Source organism: Podarcis gaigeae (genome assembly GCF_964106915.1).
Source record: "Podarcis gaigeae genome assembly, chromosome: 13".
In the NCBI taxonomy this organism is placed as follows: domain Eukaryota; kingdom Metazoa; phylum Chordata; class Lepidosauria; order Squamata; family Lacertidae; genus Podarcis; species Podarcis gaigeae.
In genome coordinates this window covers 55,878,873-55,900,668 of record NC_139689.1, presented here as the reverse complement: position 1 = coordinate 55,900,668, position 21,796 = coordinate 55,878,873, and the positions used below count along the sequence as shown (strand labels likewise).

General features: G+C 49.2%; 1 protein-coding gene across 1 annotated transcript; it reads left to right on the top strand.

Annotated features, from left to right (window-relative positions):
- Window positions 1-1,565: 1,565 nt before the first annotated feature.
- LOC310830377 (sodium-dependent serotonin transporter-like) lies at window positions 1,566-21,414 on the top strand (the record flags this gene model as incomplete). The annotated part of the gene is made up of 13 exons (XM_083710131.1): window positions 1,566-1,779; window positions 4,191-4,322; window positions 6,567-6,786; window positions 7,620-7,758; window positions 8,879-9,013; window positions 11,877-11,980; window positions 12,745-12,872; window positions 14,563-14,675; window positions 15,895-16,026; window positions 17,599-17,698; window positions 18,342-18,442; window positions 19,942-20,109; window positions 20,858-21,414. 13 exons carry the CDS (start codon window positions 1,566-1,568, stop codon window positions 20,936-20,938), a joined length of 1,767 nt encoding a protein of 588 aa, XP_083566257.1. The 3' UTR covers window positions 20,939-21,414.
- Window positions 21,415-21,796: the final 382 nt, after the last annotated feature.

Here is a 21,796-nt window from a genome sequence, read left to right as displayed (position 1 = left end):
GCTCCTTTTGGACTTGCCCTGGTTGGCCCTCATTATGCCTCCTGTGTTCCTTACTTCCAGGCTCAAGTGCCTTCCCACATATGCCAGCAGTACATCTTTGCTGCACGTGACCCGGAAGTGTCTGCAGACAGCGCTGGCCCCCGGCCTCTTAGGTGAGATGGGCGCACAACCCTAGAGTCTGTCAAGACTGGCCCGTACGGGCAGGGGTACCTTTACCTTTACCTTTTACATCTTTGCTGCTGTCCCTCAGATACAGTATCAGTCTCTTGGAGTATCGCTTCTGGCAGAGTTGCCATACTTCAGGAATTTCCTGGAATACTGCAGTCAGCAGCCCATGTCGGCAGTGTCATTTCCCCCCTGATTTTCCATAAAAGTAGATCAAAAACAGCATTTTTGAAATTTTGCAAAAAAACAACTTTTCTGTCAGGATTTTCATTTTTTGAAATATGACAACCCCAGCTTCCAGTGTAACATCCCACTTTCTGTGGGAGCAAAGAGCCCCTCAGAATCAGGGGGCTGGTCTGAGCCAAAGAGGCAGACCACAGCAAATTAAGGAAGGAAAGCACATCACAAAAGGAAAAGGATTTGGGAGGGAGGAGGAAAAAGGAAAACCCAGTCACTCTTTCTTACTTGCAGGGTTATTGCAATTACAGATGGAATGGAAATATTTCAAGGAGAGAAGGTGTCCTGAGTCGCTGGTCTCTCAGTAGGGTGGATGGAGAGGCCCCACAATCCAGTCCCTGCGCAAGAAGAGCCTCACAAAGTTCAACAGGACTTCATCCCAGGTTGAAGGAGTGTGGAAGATTCCAGGGTATGTCCCTGGTTGCAACTCACAGCAGCCATTCACTGGGACCATCCTCCCACGTCACAGATTGCAACTCCCTGCTAGGCCAGAGGCCCAGAACCTTTGCGTTAAGGTCTACCTGGAAGAAAGGGAGGCGGGAGAGCAGAGCGCCCTGCTTCTGCCATCAGGACACTTGCCATGCCAATTTCCTCTCATTCTCCGGTAATCACTAAAATTCTTAGCTGGGTCTGAAACTTTGCACACACAGCAATTCCTGCACAACATCCAGCAATTCCTTCGCTGCAGATAAAGGTTGAAGCTATGGGGCTGGGTTTGGATTGGAGAGACAGTGCCATCTCTCAGCCTGACCTACCTCACAGGAATGTTGTGAGGACAAGATGGGGAGGAGGAGAACTGTGAATGCTGCCTTGAGCTCCTTGTAGAGAAGGGAGGAGGGGATATAAATGTAATAATAATGAAGAGAAATGGTGGCAGCAGCGGCACCGAGGGCCTGGGAGGGAGTCTGTGGCGCAGGCACAGTTTGGGCTGGGGCTTCCTCTTTGCCACTGAAGCCACACCAGCTCTTGTGGCCACGGACGTGCCTCCTTTGAAAGGCAGCTCCCGCCTTCCTTTGATCCACCGCATCTCTTCCCAGTGGCTGCTCTGTGGCAGGTGGGGGGTGCCCACCCCATCTGGCCCTCCCCTTCTGGGGTCTGCCTTCCCCTTCACCAACTTCTTCAGCTGAAATCCTGCAGGGGCGTTCAGGAGACGCAGCAGGAGGATGTCTGCTCCTCCAGCTGAGTTCCTCATCACCGGGCAGGCTGCTCTGGCAAACCCTAGCCCAGCACCCCTCCTCACCCAGGCAGACTCCAGGGACAAGTGGAGGAAAAAGATGGATTTCCTTTTGTCAGTGATAGGATTTGCCGTGGATCTGGGCAACATCTGGAGGTTCCCTTATATCTGCTACCAGAATGGAGGTGGTAAGGAGATGGGGTGTGATTTTGGGCTCTCTCCTACCCCATCCCCTTCTAAACAGTTAACTGCTTTCCACTTTAATTGTGGGAGTCTTATTAATGCCTTGCCTGGGATCCCTCATTTTCTGTTTTTAACTAGGGTTTCAATACTTGTCTTAATTTTGCAGAATCCTTCTTGATTCCCCATCATTTATTTTTTTTATCCTTTCCTGCTTGACAGCTTCTTGCAACTCCTGGCTGAATCAGAAGTTTCGGGTTTCTGAATGTGGAAGGAACCGCTCTTAAGGAGCCGGGTGCAGCATTAAAAAAACCCTCTTACAAAAAATGGGTATAAAATCTGCCCCAGGAGTTCTTTTCATTGCATAGTTTACATTGAAGTAGCCCATCTAGGATTGTGTCAGTTACATGATTCTAAGCCAACTTCCCTAATTTCAGCCACTTACCCTTTATAACTTTTTTCTTCTTTGAAAAGTGTTTCAAAAAGGTACTGTGACATTCCATGTTAATAAAACTGGTTCAGGGAAGGAGATTGATGCGTCCATGTCAAAGACCATCTCTGAGAGCCAGTGTGGTATGATAGATAGAGTGTCAGACTAGGACCTGGGAGAGACCAGGGTTCAAATCCCCACTTGGCCAAGCCGAGCTTACTTTACAGATTAAATGCAGAGAAGAAGGACCATGTATGCCACCTTGAGCTCCTTGGAAAAAGGTAAGTGACCTTCAGACATGGCATACATGGCTTTGTTTGGAACATTCAGATACACAAAGAATACACTGGTTTGGTTGACAGATAGGGATAGTTTTTGTTGAAAATGGTGTTAAAACAGAGGCACTGAAAAGCAGCCAATTTTTCTCCTTTTATTGCGAAGTCTGAGGCTTTGTCTTTTGGAGGGCTCCAAATGACAGGCTCCAAATGCTACATTCTTCCTGGCTTTGCAGCTGTTCTACAAGTCAATATAATGCAGGAGATTAGTTTGTTTGCTTTTTAAAGAAATGTGTGGTTTTAAAAAAAATTCCAAGGAGCTGTCCGTGGTATTGGGCATTCCTGGAATAACTAGCACACAAGAATGTAGAAAGCTGTGTTGGCTAATTAGAAAAATAATCCAAAATCTACACAAATGTTGTAAGATAGTGAGTAAACCTGCTCATGACTCAGCGACATTTTATGCCTAATACAAGGTATTCTCATGCTACAGATCTTGCAATAAAGAACATGCTCTCTCTCCTTATCCCTCTAATTATTAATGCCTCCTAGCATGGCTTCCATTTTTTATGCAATCAAGCTATTTAAAATACAAAAAAAAAAAAAAATGGAACTGAGTCGGGGGGAGGGAACCAACATGATCTGGTCAGCAAACCTTGGGAAGGACCAAGACTCAGTGGCAGAGCATCCACAATGCAGGCGGACAGTCCCCAGTTCAATCCCCAACAGCATCTCTAGGAAAGACTGGCAGAGACTCCCTCTCTGAAACCTTGGAGAGCCTCTGCCGGTCAATGTTGACACTACTGAGCTCGATGGATGGTGGTCTGACTCAGTATGAGGTGGTATGTTTCAAGGGCTATCACATGGAAGATGGAGGAAGCTTGTTTTCTCCAGCTTACAAGGAAGGAGATTCCAATTAAACATCAGGAACAACTTTCTGACAGTAAGAGCTGCTTGACCGTGGAACTGTCTCCCTTGGAAGGTGATGGATTCTCCTTCCTTGGAGGTTTCTAAGCAGAGTTGGATGGCCGTCTTTTAACATTTGGTTGAGTTCTCCGGGCACCTTTTAAGCCCTTTACCCTGGCAGAGATGTAGATGAGTGACACCCATCCCCACACATGCACAGCCGACTTGCCCATGACAGTCACACCTAATGGTGCTTCCTCTGGGTGCATCCATCAACTATCCCCAGTGTTGTGGGGTGTGCATTTCTCCCCAGCACAACAGGTATGTCTTTCTACACAAGCACTGGTGTACCAACAATGCAGTGAATGTTGCTCCTTAGGATTGCAGTCTCAGAGTGACCCACCCTTTATAGGGAAGAGGAGGCTTTATCACAGGGGACCCACTGCCCACCCCGGGTCTTTCATTCAGACCATGAGTTATTTATATCACTGGGAGGGGGCAAAGCATATTCATGAAACTCTCTCTCCTCTCAGCTGTCCCTCCATCCCCACTGGGCTGCAGGGATTCTTGCCTGGGGTGCTGGCTGCCTTGCACCCACTCACAACATTTTTATAATTTCACCCAGTCCACAGCTGACTTGACTGTCTCGCAGCCAAGACTTTTTTGCTTGTGGGGAGATGGAGGCCAGGTCTTTCCTGGTGGCCCTGGATCCAGCAGCACAGGAGGAAAAACCTGTTAAGGCCCTGCCCTGCCCAGACCCCCTCAAACAGTCTGAATGTGCAGGCAGGATAATGGAGGCCTTTCTGTTCTCTTCTCACAGGAGCTTTTCTCATCCCGTACATCTTGATGGCCATTTTCGGAGGAGTGCCTCTCTTTTACATGGAGCTGGCTCTCGGACAATTTCATCGGGTAGGAGCTATACCCATTTGGAAACACATCTGCCCCATCTTTAAAGGTAAAAACCAGCCAAACAAGCAAGGATGAAAATTATAAGATTCTATGAGCTATGTGCTTGCTTTTTTTCTCCTCCCTCCCTTCCCTCTTTCATTGTGTGCCGTGTCTTTTAGATTGTAATGATGAGGGTAATACTGTCACCCTTATTTACTACTAATGTTTTTGGAAGCTGCCCTGGGAGCCTTTTTGGCTAAAGAGTGGGGTAAAAAATGCTTTAAGTTTTAAAATTAAAATCTATGTCTCAAGAAAGGAGCCATCTGTCTCCTCAACTCACCCAATGTTTATGTCTCTAGACTTAGGACATCTTAAAAGAATCTAGCTTTCAATATTCAGAGGCTACTTTTACTCAAAACAGTAAAAAGGTTAATTTCTTTAAAAAAAAAAAAAGATGTTAAGCTTTAAATGCTTCCCTAGAATGTTGGGCCCAACCTGCAGGAGGCACGAGAAAAGAAATTTCCATTTGAGTGATCATTAGGAATGAGATTGAAAATAAATCAGCCATTATCATGTCTCCTTGCAGCTGTTCACACTTGGAATAGTGTGTTCAGTTCTGATTCCACTGCAGAATAAGATATTGTTGAGCTGGAAAAGGGTAACCAAAATGATCAGTGGGTTGGAGCAACTTACCTAAAAGGGACACGACAAAAGTATGTGGAATGATGCATATCCTGGAAAGAACAGAGCAAAAGGTTTTCCTTCCTCTCTCATGGCACTAGAAGTTTCAGACATCAATTGAAGCTGAATGTTGGAAGATTCAGGACAGACAAAAGAAAGCTCTTCTTTGGACAGCACATAGTTAAACTATGGAACTCACTGCAACAGGAGGCAGTGATGTCCACCAGCTTGAATTGCTTTCAAAGAGAAGGAGGGGGCTATGTATGGCTGCTAGCCAGGATGGCTCTGTTCTGGTTCCACTGTTGGAGGGCAGTAAGTGCTTTGGGATAGCAGTTGCTGGAAACTGCAGGAGGAGAGGGAGCTCTTGACCTTCGGTCCCAGAGGAAAGTGGTTAGCCACTCATCTTAGTCATAATAAATAACAAGATGAAAGATGAAAAAATCTGTTTTAATCATTCCAGTGGCACCTTAAAGATAATCTACGGTAAATATAAACTTTCAAGGTATGTGCTTTCACGTGTAATACACTAATCTTAGATTCACATCACACCCAATCCCCATGGGGGGGTGGATGGTGTGGGATTCAAGTCATTCAAGTTTTTTATACCCTGTCCAGCTTCCAACACATATAAAATCATAATAAAATATCAAAGGATTAAAACCTCTTGATACAGGGCTGCCTTCAGATGTCTTCTAAAAGTTCTATAGCTATTTATCTCCTTAACATCTGATGGGCATCACCACCAGAAGACCCTTGGAGCTGGACCTCAGTGTCCAAGCTGAATGACAATGTCATTTAGGACTTTAAAGCACCAACATTGTCATAGTAGAGCTCAGTGGAGGGAAAAACCAGCCAACCAGCCATATCTCAGGGGAGTACTTGCCTGGAGGCAGAGTCCATATGCAAGCTTCAGTTCAGTCCTAAGGTCAGGAATATCTCAGTTTACATAGTCAAACAATCCGGGGGTCAAGAAAGTCGAGGGTCCAAGGTCTTGAGAAGCAAGAAGCAGCAAGATATGGCCAGGAAGACAAATGTTGTTTCCAGCAAATGACTGAGACTAGAAACCATGCTTAAGAAAGCTGGAGCGAGCTAGTTCTCGTCAGGAGCAAGAGGGATGATCAGCAGCAGGTGGAATCACTTTGCCTTCTGCTCCTTTAGGCTGCTACTCAGCAGGTGAAGCCGACTGGCCCATGACACACATTTTGAATTGTACCTGGAAATGTACTGGGAGCCAGTGAAGATCTTTTAGGACCAGTGTTTTATGGTCTCGGCTGCCGCTCCCAGTCACCAGTCTAGCTGCCACATTCTGCATTAGTTGCAGTTTCCGGGTCACCTTCAAAGGTAGCCCCACGTAGAGCGCATTGCAGTAGTCCAAGCAGGAGATAATCAGAGCATGTACCACTCTGGCAAGACAGTCTGCGGGCAGGTAGGGTCTCATCTTGAATACCAGATGGAGCTGGTAGACAGCTGCCCTGGACACAGAATTGACTTGCGCCTCCATAGACAGCTGTGAGTCCAGAATGACCCCCAGGCTGCACACTTGGTCCTTCAGGGGCACAGTTACCCCGTTCAGAACCAGGGAGTCCCCCCAATCACTGCCCTCCAAGGTGCTGTTTTGCTCTCCACGCAGGTATCGGTTTTGCCATCTGCATCATTGGCCTGTATGTCTCATTCTACTACAACACCATCATTGCCTGGGCCCTGTATTACTTCTATTCATCATTCACCCACACCTTGCCCTGGACCAGCTGTGACAACCCCTGGAATACGCCCAACTGCACCAGCTATTTTGGGAAGAGCAACGTCACCTGGACCAACCACTCCAAGTCACCAGCTGAGGAGTTTTACGTGTAAGTTTGTGTCATCTCCTGCATTTATGTGGTTTTGTCAACATTTGCAAATTCTGTCTGAACCCTCTCCCTCCCTCACTTCCTATCTCTCATTCACTATTTTTCCTGCTTTTATTAAATGTTATTTTGTCTTTTCAGTGGTTAGAAATGTTGCAAAGGTACAATAATAGTAGCACGCTTCTCTTGTTTCCTCTCCATGACCCTTCAAAATATCCTCTGCAGGGCTATCAAAGGCACCGTAGGCACAGTAGCCTGTCCTCTCTTGCATCTCTCAAGCTTGTGGCCTTGCAGGTATCAATGGACCACAGTTCCTATCATCCCTGACCATGTTAGACTGGCGCAAGGGACTGATGGGAGCTGGAATCCAACAACATAGAACCATAGCATTGTCGAGGCAAAGAGGACCCTAAGGGTCATCTGTTCCAACGCCCTGCAGTGCAAGAATCAGAGTTACATGGAACCCACTGGGTGGAAGGCCACCGGAGGGGAGAGGACTCTTGGGCTCAGGTCCTGCTTGTCCGTCTCCCTTGAAGGCATCTGACTGGCCACCCTGAGAACAGGATGCTGGGCTAGGTGGGCCATTGGCCTGATCCAGCAGGCTCTTCTGATGCTCTTAAGATCTGGAGGGCCACCCACCAGGGTTCCCAGTTCCTCCTTCAGAGCCTCTGCAACCATCTTTGCTCTGAGCTAAGTCCCATTGGCTTCAGTGGCGCTTACGATTGCACCCTTGACCATTGTGTGTACAAGGAGAGCCTGCTCTGGTGACAAGTGAGGCGCTCAGGGCGATGGCACTCTGATGTTTCCACTTGTTTCTCTCTTTCTGCCTGCCTCAGGAGGAAGGTTCTGGAGCTCCAGAACTCGCAGGGCCTGTCCAATGTGGGAGGCATCCGTTGGCAGCTGCTCCTCTGCCTCTTCCTCATCTTCACTATTGTCTACTTCAGCCTTTGGAAAGGGGTAAAGACCTCTGGGAAGGTAACAGATGCTTTGACTCCCTTCTGTCCAGGCTCCTGGAGGTGGGCAGATCAAGGAGGGGAAAATGTCTCAGCTATACATTCTGCACTGGCCTCTGAAGGGACATTGTCCTACCTGCAATTAGCACCCCCCCATGGCAGCAAATATTTGACCCCCCCAGCTGACCTGCACCACTTCTGATGTGTTTCTCCAATCCCCTGTGGCTGACAACAGTGGTGGGAGAGGTGAGGATTAGAGAGGGGCAATGTGCCAAGTGGGTACAGGAGCAGCTAGCAGCAAGGCCTTCACGGTGCTCACGGTGCCAAGACCTCACCACCAGCTGAGATTTAGGAGGTAGTGCAAAGCTTTCCTCCTCTTCTACCCCAACCATCAAGCTTTTGAATCAATTTTGCTTTGTTCTCTGGCTAGTTTCCTTTCTTGTTTTATGAGGAACTGTTTTGCTTTAAAAATTTTATAATAATCTGATTTATAATAATCTTTTGTTTTATTTTTAATGATTTGCTCACTGCTCCAATGATAGTTACATGGGGCATGCAAAGAGAGGAGATTGGCTGTTAAGCTTCTTCATTTTCATTTTGAAAGCAAACAAATAGCTTCCTAGCCCTTAAGTTTGAAACATTTACAATAACCCCCGATGAAAGAGTCCAGAGCCCAAAGGAGAAGGAGCTGAGCAGGATCCCCAGAGAAGAGGGAGGGAGGCACTCAGGGCGCCCTGCCTGGCTCCTGGATTGGCAGGAGGGATCCAAATAAATGGTGCAAAACAAGCCAATTGGAATAATTTGACCAATTACAGCATTCAGTTGTGCTTGATCCAGGATGCCAAAAACCCCTTTTCAAAATAAAAACAATAGTTGCAATGATGATTATGATGATAAACATCCTACTGGGGAGATATGTAGGAATTACTCCAAGGGAGAGCTATGGTAATTTGACCACTCTGATGGATTGGCCATAAACCACAAGTGAGGGGGAGGGAGCAGGAGATTCACTTAGAAAATCTGGGAACTTGACGTTTTGGGGAAACAAGGAAGGGATGCACAGCCCACCCAGGAGGGGAAGTGGATGGGGAGCTGTTGATCACCATGGCCCTGCCCACTGCAGCCCCTTTGCTGCCTTCCAGGTGGTCTGGGTGACAGCCACCCTGCCCTACGCTGTCTTGCTCATCCTGCTGATTCGTGGAGCGACTCTGCCAGGAGCCTGGAGAGGGATCGTCTTCTACCTGCGACCCAACTGGGAGAAGCTCACCAGCACAGCCGTAAGCCAGCATGATGGCTGCCTCATAAGGCCATGATACAAATTGATGGTGCAGCCACATTTGGAATACTGTGTCCAATTCTGGTCACCTCACCTCCAAAGGGATGTTGTAGAGCTAGAAAAGGTTCAGAAAAGGGCAACTGACAGAGGTTTATAAAATTAGGCAAAACATGGAGAAAAAGTTTTCTCCCAATCTCAGAGCACTAGAACCAGGGTCCTCCAATGAAGCTGAATGCTGGAAGATTGGGGAGAGATAAAAGGCAAAGGATGGCACTGTGGTCTAAACCACTGAGCCTAGGGCTTGCTGATTGGAAGGTCAGTTGTTTGAATCCCCATGACAATGGGGTGAGCTCCTGTTGCTCGGTCCCTGCTCCTGCCAACCTAGCAGTTTGAAAGCACTTCAAAGTGCAAGTAGATAAATAGGTACCACTCTGGCAGGAAGGTAAACAGCATTTCTGTGCGCTGCTCTGGTTCGCCAGAAGCGGCTTAGTCATGCAGGCCACACGACGTGGAAAAACTGTCTTTGGATAAACGTCGGCTTCCTCGGCCAGTAATGCAAGATGAGCGCTGCAACCCCAGAGTCATTCATGACTGGACTTTACTACCTTTTTTTACTTCATGTAGTGCAGAGTTAAGCTATGGAACTCCCTGCCACAGAAGACCATGATGGCTACCAACCTGCTTGACTTAAAAGAGGATTAGACAAATTCATGGAGGAGGAGAGGGCTATTGATGGCTACTAGCCAGAATGACTGTGCTCTGTCCTCATGGTTTGTGGCAGCAATGCTTCTGAATCCCAGTTGCTAGAAGCCACAGGAGGGGAGAAGGCTCTTGTGCTCAGGTCCCACTTGCTGGTTTCCCACAGGCACTTGAGAACTGGATGCTTGACTAGATGCGCCCCTTTGCGCCTGATCCAGACGGCTCTTCTTATGGTCTTATGCTTCTTGCACAGCTGCACAACATAGTGAAGGCTGCCACTTTTGCTCGCTGGCTGGGCTCCTATGCCTTGACCAGATGTGCGTCAGGTCGGCCATCAGCAAGAAGCAGCAAAGTGACTTCGTATGCAGAGGTGGCCCACCTGATGCAGTGCTGAAGCTCCTTGGGGTCTTAAGGCAGCTTTCCAAGATGTGTTCCTCCCACCCCAGAACAAGCACCAGGAAAACGGCATAGAGGTTTCTCTCAGCCTGTTCTAGGCATGACTGGGCCTGAGCCCTTTCCTTTAAATAACCAGAAGCAGGTTGCAAATGAGCTACTATGGCAATCCCAAGGGGCACCTTGCACTGCCAGGCCAGCTGCCCTGCCCGAGCCTGTGAGCAAGCTGGCTGCTGGCGTCCCATCTGCCATTTCAAAGCCAGCCTTAAGTATTCTATACTGATATGAGAGCATTGCATAACGCAGTGTTATGCTAATGATTACCAGAATGTGACAACACCAAGGCTGGTCCCTTTCCCAGGTTGCATCTGATGCTCTAGCAGCACACCTACCCAAGTGGGCAGAGACACTCCCACCCCATGGAGCAACAGGGAGGAGAGGCTTGCAGTGGACAGAATCAGGGGAGAGGTTGGGGGAGCACAGTGGCAGGCTCTCTTTAAAGCCTAGCTGTGGGGTTCCTGACCATCCCTCCACCTGCCTTTGCACTCCAGAGAAGATCAGAGGATGGATTGTCAGGAGGGAGAGTATTAGGTTGATGATTGTTTCAGAAAGCAATAATCAAAAGCAGCCCTTGGAAATGTAAATCACTAATTGAATCACTCATCTCATTTGCATCTGCTGGGGATTTAGTTGGCCAGCTTCCCTCTCACTGTCTTTGCAAAGCAGGACTGACAATACACTTCCTGCCTGTAATTACCACTGAGTTGCCCTGGCGAATTTTGATTAAAGCTAATCAGGTGGAGAGGAGAAAAAGCAAAGGAATCAGAACCAAGAAGTGGTGCTGCCTTTATAGTCTCTCCCCCCCCCCCCGCCTTTATAGTCACACACATTCCCCTTGTGGGAATCCAGGTGGGCATGGGGGGTTGGCCCCTACAGACAGGTGGGCCAAGACTTCCGTTCTCCTGCTCTGAGGAACTAATAAGGACCAGGATCTGTCCAAAGACTCCCCCAGCCCAACAATCTGTTTGCCAAACGCTTCACCTGTGGTCACTGCCACCATCACCACCTGCCAGCCATGAGGGCAACCACCCAGGGGCACTGCAGGGAGCAAGAAGGGAGGGTGAGCCTCAAGCCCTTTCCTAGGTGCCCCCAAGTGCTTCTAGCTGGGTAATAAATGATAGGGGGAACTGAAGACAGAGGTGATCTTGGCTTCTGGGCACAATATTAATTTCAGGAAAGAAGGAAAGGCCCAACAATTTCACCTAGTGGTGTGTCAGGAGTAATGAATGGGGATAATTGAAGAGATATTGAATTGATCTGGAGCAAGATCTGTTGGGAAGGTAACTGAGGGCAAATTAATTGGAAAGGAAATTATTTGCGGGGGAACTTGAGGTGGGGCACACATTCATTGAAGGACTTATTTGGGGTGATTTGGAGTGGGAGATGAGTTGGCTTCCTTTCTGTGACATTGAAGTCCAAACATACATCTCCACATATAAAATTGCATTTGCAGATTTGTCTCTATGGCCCCACATACCGTCTTTTCAGTCCCTCACCATGTATCCTGGCAACAGCTCTTCCCAAACATTAGACAGCTTGACTACACCCACAACTGGAGTCTTTGCTCCTTCCTGAGGAGCAACATGGTGTGACCCAACTGAACAACAGGATGACTTCCTGTGGTGGAGGGGATGATTCTGGAGGTTTAGCCTCTGTCTGGGTTCTATTTTGTTCCTCTGAGCCAGAGGCCTGTTGTATTTGGGTCTGTGCAGGTTTGGGTCGATGCTGCCGCCCAGATCTTCTTCTCCCTGGGGCCAGGATTTGGCGTCCTCCTCGCTCTGTCCAGTTACAATCCATTCCACAACAATTGCTACCGGTAAGGGCCTGAGGCCAAATCCAAATTCTCCCTTTGCCCCCTCCCCCCATGCCTCCACTGCAGATGAGTGAGACAGGGCTAACAACCTTCTGTCTGCAGCACCATGATTTGAATGGCTTTCCCTGCACCATGTCCTTGAGTGAGGACTGGCCAAGCTTGGCTGACGCCTTGCTGGTGTGCCAGTAAGCTTTGCTCAACTCCCAGGGAACTGCCATTCCTCCTGTGGGAAGGAGTGAGTATGCCTTTGGTAACCCTACAGTCTTCCCTCATTTCAAGGCTTAATGTGGGCTGACCATATAGACTTGGTTTTTGTTTGGTGGAACAGGTCACAGGGTTGGCCTCTCCAGAAGGCCTTGTGCGCATGCAGACATTGCTCTCCTTTGATGGTGCATGCTGGTGCTACCACTGGTGCACTGCAGCATTTATTTGAGCTTGCAGGGAGGATGCCATCCCCAGGCAGAGCAGCGAGCAGAGAGGGTAAGTGCGGGAGGCCCTACCAGGATGGCTACCCTGAGGAGAGGAGAGGCACATCATCACATTGTCATGGTAGAATTAAGATTCAGCTGCCAGCCCAGTGGGCTTCTGGAGGTTGGGATGGGGAGGAAATCCTCTTGTCTTTTTGCTGCAGGGAGCAAAATGTCTTCCGCTAGCCCTGAGTTGATGCTGTAGAACCAGGTTGTTGCTGCATCCTCTCAATGACAGTCAAGGTCACCTTGTTGTGAGGCCTGTGGCCTGTCCAGAGACTAATTTATTTTGCCTTCCAGGGATGCCATCATCACCAGCGTGGTCAACTGCCTCACCAGCTTCCTGTCAGGATTCGTCATTTTCACCGTCTTGGGATACATGGCAGAAATGAGGGATGTGGAAGTCGAGGATGTGGCAAGAGACAAAGGTTTGTGTTCTGCGTGTCATGTGCGTCAAAACTGCAGTGCTAAAAATTCTTCCACGTGGTGCATCTGATTGTGGCCTCATGCTCCACACTCCATAACACAGAATCCTAGCATTGTAGAGTTGGAAGGGACCCCCAAGGGTCCAATCACCTGCAATGCAGGAATCACAGCTGAAGAATCCCTAACGGGTGGCCCTCCAACCTCTGCTTCAAAACCCCCAAGGAAGGAGAGTCTGCCATAGAGTTCACCCAGTCCTTAAACTCCCTCCGTTAGTCTGTGACACCTGAGATGTGGACAACCCTCCATACCCTGCTTGGTGCTTGTGTCCCTGCCACATCCAGTTAGAGGAGGTTTCTGCCCATGCGATGTTGAACACAAGGGCAAGCTGTGGCCATGCAGGCGTAGAGAGTACACTTGATTGACACACTCTTTGAATGTGGCATTTTGGCCTTTACAAAGCTCAGGGGTTCCAGTTAGTGAAACCCTGAGAGAACATCTTCATGTATATTTAGGCAAGAGTCCCCAAGATGTTTAAAATGCTGTGAGTTGCTCTTAGGCTTATAATCCAAAATCTGCAGACCCACAAGAGAGGAATAATAATAATAATAATAATAATAATAATAATAATTTTTTATTTATGCCCCGCCCATCTGGCTAAGTTTCCCCAGCCACTCTGGGCGGCTCCCAATCGAGTGTTAAAAACATACAGACATTCCTTCAGATGTCTTCTAAATGTCAGGTAGTTGTCAGTTGACATCTGATGGGAGGGCGTTCCACAGGGCAGGCGCCACTACCAAGAAGGCCCTCCGTCTGGTTCCCTGTAACTTTGCTTCTCGCAATGAGGGAACCATCAGAAGGCCCTCGGAGCTGGACCTCAGTGTCCGGGCAGAACGATGGGGGTGGAGATGCTCCTTCAGGTATACTGGGCCGAGGCTGTTTAGGGCTTTAAAGGTCAACACCACCACTTTCAATTGTGCTCGGAAACGTACCGGGAGCCAATGCAGTGTTATGTGGTCCCGGCGGCCGCTCCCAGTCACCAGTCTAGCTGCCACATTCTGGATTAATTGCAGTTTCCGGGTCACCTTCAAAGGTAGCCCCACGTAGAGCGCATTGCAGTAGTCCAAGCGGGAGATAACCAGAGCATGCACCACTCTGGCCAGACAGTCTGCAGGCAGGTAGGGTCTCATCCTGCGTACCAGATGGAGCTGGTAAACAGCTGCCCTGGATACAGATTTGACCTGTGCCTCCATGGACAGCTGTGAGTCCAAAATGACTCCGAGGCTGCACACCTGGTCCTTCAGGGGCACAGTTACTCCATTCAGGACCCGGGAGCCCCCCACCCCACCCACCTGCCACATCCCCCCAAAACAGTACTTCACTCTTGTCAGGATTCAACCTCCATCTGTTAGCCGCCAGCCATCCTCCAATCATTGCAGCAGTCCCATCCCTTCCATTTGACCTTGGCCTTTGGAAATGCTTGGCCATTCATGGTATGCTAGGAAGCTGCCTTATTCTGAGCCTGGCTATTGGTCCATCTGGCTCAGTACTGCCTACACTGACTGCCAGCAATGGCTCTCTGAGGTTTCAGACATGAGTCTCTCCCAGCCCCACCTGGTGATGCTGCAAGGATGGAACCTGGGACAGGTGCTCTCCCCACAGAGCCACAGCTCTTTGGCATATTCTCTTCTTTAGGACCCAGCCTCCTCTTCATCACTTACCCTGAAGCCATCGCCAACATGGTCGGCTCCACTTTCTTCGCCATAATCTTCTTCCTCATGATGATAACACTGGGACTGGACAGCACGGTAGGGAGAACTATGCCTTATACCCCGAATCATGCATTGCTAGATTTTAAAAGGCTCAGGGCATAGCTCTCCACAAACCTGGGCAAACTTTGCTTGTGCTAACATAGATGCAGGGTGAGGCAGGGAAACTGCTATGGAAATGTACCCCCCCCCCCAGACATATAACTGGAGCAGGGGATCCAGGGCCCTGGGGCTCAGGCCCCCTAAGCCACCCCTAACAGTGACCCTGCTTTGTGGTCAGGCAATAGGGAAGATTACGGGATTCTTTTCACCATGTTTTTAGTTTGATTTCACCCGCAAGAGGACACTCCTCCAATGTAGCACATCATTCCTTTTTTATTTGTTTCTTTGGAAAAAAAAGGCTACTGCGAATTGAAATATTTCCAAATTCTGAAAGTGTGCACCTTCCAAATTCTGAAAGTGTGCACCTGGCTGGATCAGGCCAAAGGGGCTCCTCTAGTCCAGCATCCTGTCCACACTTCCAGGCCCTCTGGCTTGGCCCCAGGACTGTGGGTCCCCAAGCATGGGCACACGTGTGTCTGATGCCACACGCACAAGTAGTGGGTGTGCTGACATTGCACGCACATGCTGATGTACCTGCTGACATTGGGCACACATGCCCCTGGTGCAAAATTTGTGGGTGCCTTCATGGGGAATGTTGTGGGGGCTGGAGTACCCAGGGCCCAGGCAGCCGGCACCGATGCACCTTTCCACTTAACCTGCGCTTCTGAGTGCTTTGCCCCCTGCCCTGCTCCTTTCCCAGGGAAAACCTTAGCTCTAAATCAGAGCAAACATCAACCCAAATCCGACGGAGTGCCAAAGAGTGGTTTTCCTCAGGGAAAAGCAGTGGACAAGAACAAATGAGGATACGCTGCAGTGGCCCCCAGATGCCCCCAAGGGAAGCCCTCCAAGCAGTATTTCAACACAGGAGCAACACTCTCTGCTCCTGTGGCTTCCAGCAACTGGCATTCAGAAGCATTGCTGCACCACCATAATGCCATGTGGAAGAATTATCCCATATTTTGACTGAGCCTTCCACATAACTCTCTCTGTCTCTGTCTCTGTCTCTGTCTCTGTCTGTCTCTGTCTCTGTCTCTGTCTCTGTCTGTCTCTGTCTCTGTCTCTGTCTCTGTCACACACACACACACACACACACACACACACACACTGTCCTCTTGCTGACTCAGGCTGACAACTCTTTTGGGGGGTGTATTTGCAGTTTGGGGGCCTGGAGGCTATGATCACAGCAATAATGGACGAGTACCCCCACCTCCTGGCCAAGCAACGGGAGCTGTTTGTCCTGGGGCTCATCACAACCTGCTTCCTGGGCTCTGTAGCCACTCTGACCAGTGTGAGTTGCCAAAAAGTGGAGCCATATGCGGGAGGGTGGGAGGGGGCTTGGTTGTCTTTTGCTTGTTGACAGCCTTCAGACTTAGAATAACAGAATCCTAGAACAGTAGAGTCGGAAGGGATCCCAAGGGTCATCTTGTCCAACAGCCTGCAACAAGTGGACTTTTCGGGATCCACTTCATTTTCTGCTAGAATCTTGAGGGAGGTGCAAAATATAGGTGTCTAGAATCAAAATGTTGAGAAAAGGGGCAGAGCCTGTTGCCCCCAAGGGCATCAGCTGGGAAAGTTTTCGTATACAAGGACAAATCTACATCAGAGCCCCAACAAACTGGCCAACAGAGCTCAGTAAAGACCTGATCAAAGGGATCTTGTTAATACCCTGGTTTACAAGTGTGGAGACACAAGACTGAGAGAGAAGCAAGTAACAGAAGAATAGCCAGGACAAAGAGTTGTGGTTTGGGGGTTTTTCACCAGCATTTTTAATAGAATCATAGATGCAGGAGGCCAACTTGTCCACCCCCGGATCAGTACAGGACCTTGGACTACTTCATCTGTGAATGAAGCCCATTCAGACTTGGCTTAAATATCTCCAGAAGGGGGTGCCTGCTGTCCTCTGAGGCAGAGTGCCAAGCCACCCTTCCCATTTCGACATCTCTCCTCATGTTTAGCCAGAAACTGCTTCCCAGCCATTTCCCCCCCATTGGTGGGACTGGCACATAAAGGACATAAGAAGAGCTTGCTGGATCAGGCCCAAAGGGACCCATCTAGTCCAGCATCCTGTGCTCGCAGTGGCCAACTAGATGGGAAGCCAGTAAGCAGGACCTGTGCCCAAGAGCCTTCTCCCTTCCTGCGCTTTCCAACAACTGGTATTGAGAAGCCTTGCTGCCTGTGATTGTGAAGTCATGACTAGCCCTCTCCTCCTCTATGGATTTGTCTAATTGCCTTTTAAGGCCATCCAGGTTGATGGCCAACTCTGCCTCCTTTGAGAGTGGGTTCCATGAATCTTCCAACATCCAGCTTTGAGGGTTACGAGAGAGGGAGAAAAACTTCTCTCTCCACTTTTCTCTCCATGCCATGCATAATTTAATCAGCTTCTGTCATGTCTCCACTTACTCACCTTTTATCTAAAACCAAAAAGCCTTTCCTGATAGGAAATAGCCACTCCATCCCAGTGATCATTTTGCTTGCCCTTTCCTGAACAAACCTGCCCTTACTTCTGTGTGATGGTCCTTTCCATTTTTTGAAGACGGCTATCATGTCTCCTCTTCTTCTTCTCTTTCCCCAGCAAAACATACTCAACTCTTTCAACTGTTCCCACAGCCATTGTTAAACCACTGGCATGGTTTAACATATGGCTGGCATAGTTACAGGTAGGTAGCTGTGTTGGTCTGCCATAGTCGAAACAAAATAAAAAAATTCCTTCCAGTAGCACCTTAGAGACCAGCTATGGCTGGCATGTTAAACCACTCATAGTAGCAATAATGGTAACATGACCAAGATCTCAACAGAGAAGCATTGGCCATATCTGTCACCCCAGCTGAAAAGCTACTAAGCTTGGATCTTCCCATTTTAGGGCGGGTCATACATCGTGAAACTCTTGGAAGAGTTTGGTGCCGGCTGCTCCATCTTAGCAGTTGTGTTCCTGGAGTCCATTGCAGTCTCCTGGTTTTACGGTAAGGAAAGAAACACCATGTCCCAGTTACTAGGTTTACTATGAGCCCCGGAGAGATTCTCAGCCTTCCCTGCCTTCTGAAACAGCCCCCTGTACATGCTATAGCCTAGAAGTCGGGGGGAGGGATTGTGTCCAGTGGGTTTCCATAGGGAAAGGACACTTCAGAAGGCCTTGCTTCCAACAGCCATTGCACCACAGCTGCTCTTATCCTTATGTGCCAAATGTTCCTGTGCCATTCATCCATTGTTGTGGGGGCTGTGGGGAGTTTTTTTTTAATTAGACTATTTATTTTAATATATTTATATGCCACTTGTCATGCAAGCATCTCCAGGCAATGTACAACAGCAAAACAAAATATGATATGAAATGTTACAATGCAAATACAATATGCAATACAATTATAATCCAAATGAATTAGTAGTTTAAACAAAGTCAAACTCATAAGAATTGACATCAGGAAAGATCAAAGTGAATACAAAGGTCTTGAGCCTGCAGCAACACTGTGACATAAATGGCACTTCTGCACCTGCTGAGAGGGATCACACACTTACTGTGGCTGAAATTTTTGTGGTGCAGATCCCACAACTGCCACAGCCGCATGAACAGGAGCTCCACCCTCCTTGGCCCCCTTCTTTTCTTTCCAGGGATCCAGCAGTTTTGCAATGACGTGAAGGCAATGCTGGGGTTTGCTCCAGGAATCTATTGGCAGGTTTGCTGGGCTGCTGTCAGTCCAGCCTTTCTAGCAGTAAGTACTAATCTTCATCATCCTCATTCACCCCCAATGTCCAGCTCAGGAAAAGAGACACTTCCCTGCTTCCATGTGCTTGAGACCACAGAGGAGGCAGAAGGGAAAGAGAGGCCAAGCTAATAAGGGATGGATGTGGTTGTTGCAGCATATAGAGCCCACCGTTCCTCTAAGTGGCTCCAGGTGGCTTACATAGTTCTCCTCCTCTACACCTGATCCTCAGAACAACCCTGTGAGATTGGGCTGCAATACTGCTACTGGCCCAAGGTCACCCAGTGATCTGGTCTCCCAGATTCTAGTCCAACACTCTAACCACTACACCTGCTGGCTCTCAAAATGCTGGCCACTGGGGAATTGAGATGAGGCTGAGGGGCTTTCTCGGGCCCCTTCCCTTGAGAGCAAGGGTTGCCACTTAGTGCAAGCATGTATGCTTTGCTGGCAAAAGGTTCTCAGTTCCATCCTGGGCATCTCCAGTTAAAAACATCTCTGGTCAGTGACCAAAGAACATGGCATGCCAGAGATGGAGGAGGAGGAGGCGTTGATTGGGAAGACATCTTCTTCTGCTCCAGGACCATCCAGGCAGGGGCTTTCCTTGTCTCCTCAGACTCAGAGGAAAAGCTCTCTCCTCTGGTCCAGCAGGTCTGCACCCGTCAGCCTCCAGAAGGCCCCTGTGTGCTGCTGTGACCCCTTTCTCCTTGGGGGAGCTCCAGATTGGGCCACCTGCTCCAGGGATTTGTCTGTGGTCCTGAAGAGACTGGCCTTCCTGCTGTGAATCAGCACAGCCTTCTTTGGCTTGGCCCCCCCAGATGTGATTCTCCAGCCCTCTCAGCCAAGGCAATTGCTTCAATCCCCCCTCCCCATGGACAGGGCAAACAGGGGGTTGAACTAGATGACCCTTGGGGGTCTTCAGTTCTATAATTCTCAGTAGCAAGTTACATGGAAGCCCTTTCTTTGCCTGAGACTGGAGATCTGATACCACTTAGTGTAGAACAGCCTCTGCCAACCTAGCACCCTGCAGATGTTTTGGACTATGGCTCCCAGCGTGATATGGCTGTCCCAGACATCTGGAAGCTGAGTTTGAGGTGGGTGGTGGGGCAAAATGCTTGCCTTCCATCTTGCACAGATGCATGTGTGCAGGCATGTACTGCGTATGTGCGCTTGTGTGTACACAGCAACCTCATTTCCGGTACCTGTCACTCAATGGCTGCCCCTGGCAGTGTTGTGTGAGGAGACAAGGTGGGGCTGGAACCCACTGCCCTCCTGCCTGCCCTTGCTGCTCTGCCAGCTGATCTCCAAGCTGCTTCTCCCACCTGGGAAGCACCCAGCTGGCTGGAGCACGTGGCACTCCTTGCCTGTGCCAATCAGGGCACACAGGTTCCCTTGCCCCAGTTGCTGGTCACACACACTAAGCCACTGGTGATGGGTGTCCCAGCTAGCTCAGGGCAGGGCTCTCCATGCTGGTTCTTGGCACCCAGACTTTGCCCGTCTCCTCTTGTCAGTTCATCATTGCCAGCTCCCTCCTGGACCAGCCTCCCCTCACTCTCTTCGACTACCAGTACCCAGACTGGAGCATCTTGGTGGGTTACCTCATCGGAGCCTCATCCTTCATTTGCATCCCAGTCTACATGGTCTACAAGCTGGTCTGGACCCCGGGATCTCTTAAGCAGGTCAGGGAGCTAGAATCCTCTCTACTCTGTGGTTGTGTGGATGCCTGTGTCTGGGCGGGGGTTCAAGAAAGGGGGTTTCCCTCAGCAGTGGTGGAATTCTAGGTCTTCTCAGGGGCACTAAGGCTGCCATTCTGAGCTTACCTGACTCCATGGAACCTGTGAACCTGCTGTGCAACTCAGGGAGTCTGACGGCGAAGAGGCTAAGCTATGAACCAGTCACGCGCATTGTTGGGAACCACTCCCCCCAAAATATACTTTTTCTTAGTGTTTCTTTGTGAGTAATATATTCAAAGGAAATTGAACTGGGGGGTGATGACCTCATGATGTATATACAGTGTTTGCTTGTGATGGTACTCAGCGATAGAAGAGCTTCTTATGGCCTGCTGGATGAGAGAGGCAGTGAGCTTCACGGCTGAGGGGGAGGATTCGAACCCTGGTCTCTCCCAGGTCCTAGCCCAGCACTCTAACCACTACAGCGCCACTGGCATCAGCTCCCCCTCTTTCCTTTGCAAGATATATTCCCCAGGCTGCTGTAACTGGGACCCATGTTTTGTACGTTAACCTGTTTTTTATTTTACGCATTGTTTTTATGGCAAATTGCTTAGACAAGTAAGTTTAAAGTGGTAAAAGAACTATATAAAACAAAGATGGAATGGGAAATGTCTGTAATCAAGTAAAATCCATCACTTGAGTGGTGTTTTCCAGGCTTGTCCCTCTCACTGTCTGTCTCTCTGCCTTGGTCATCCAGCGCCTGGCAGTCTGCCTTCGGCCGGAGAAGAGAGCTCAAGAGCAGCCCATGGAGCCTGGGCTCACGCCACCAGCCCCCTAATCCACGGCACGGACAGCCCCCTAGAAGGGGGAGGCCAGCAGGACAGAGGGGACCAACTCCAGAGCAACCGGGAGCCCCAAGCTGCCCTTGGCTGCTCAGGCAGCTGCACCACTTGCTTCACCTCCCCAGGAGAGCGAGACGCCCCCTGCTCGCCCAGCACCAGCTGTAGGGGCACCAAAGTGCATTTCCATCAACACTGGACAACTCCCAAGTCACACCTTTCTTGCTCCTCCTCTCCACTCCTCTATCTGCTGTATTCATACCATTATAGAGTTGGAAGGCGCCCCAAGGGTCCAACCCCCTGCGGTGCAGGAATCACAGCTAGTGAATCAATTTCCACTTAAAAACCTCTGGCGAAGGAGAGTCCACCTCCTTCGAGGGAGTCCGCTCCACTGTTGAACAGCTGCTACTGGCAATAAGTTATTCCTGATGTTTAGCTGGGATCTCTTGTCTTGCAATTTGAATGCATTGGTTTGAATGCTGCCCTCTGGAGCAGGAAAAACAAGCTTCCTCCCTTGAGGCACTGTATCTTTTGCTCTATAAGACTCACTTTTCCCCTCCTAAAAAGTAAGGGGAAATGTGTGTGCATCTTATGGAGCGAATGCAGGCTGTGCAGCTATCCCAGAAGCCAGAACAGCAAGAGGGATTGCTGCTTTCACTGCACAGCGATCCCTCTTGCTGTTCTGGCTTCTGAGATTCACAATATTTTTTTTCTTGTTTTCCTCCTCCAAAAAGTAGGTGCGTCTTGTGGTCTGGTGCATCTTATAGAGCGAAAAATACAGTATTTGAAGGTGGCTGTCCTCTCAGCTCTCCACCTTTTCTTCTCCAGGCTAAACATATCCAGCTCCTTCAACCATT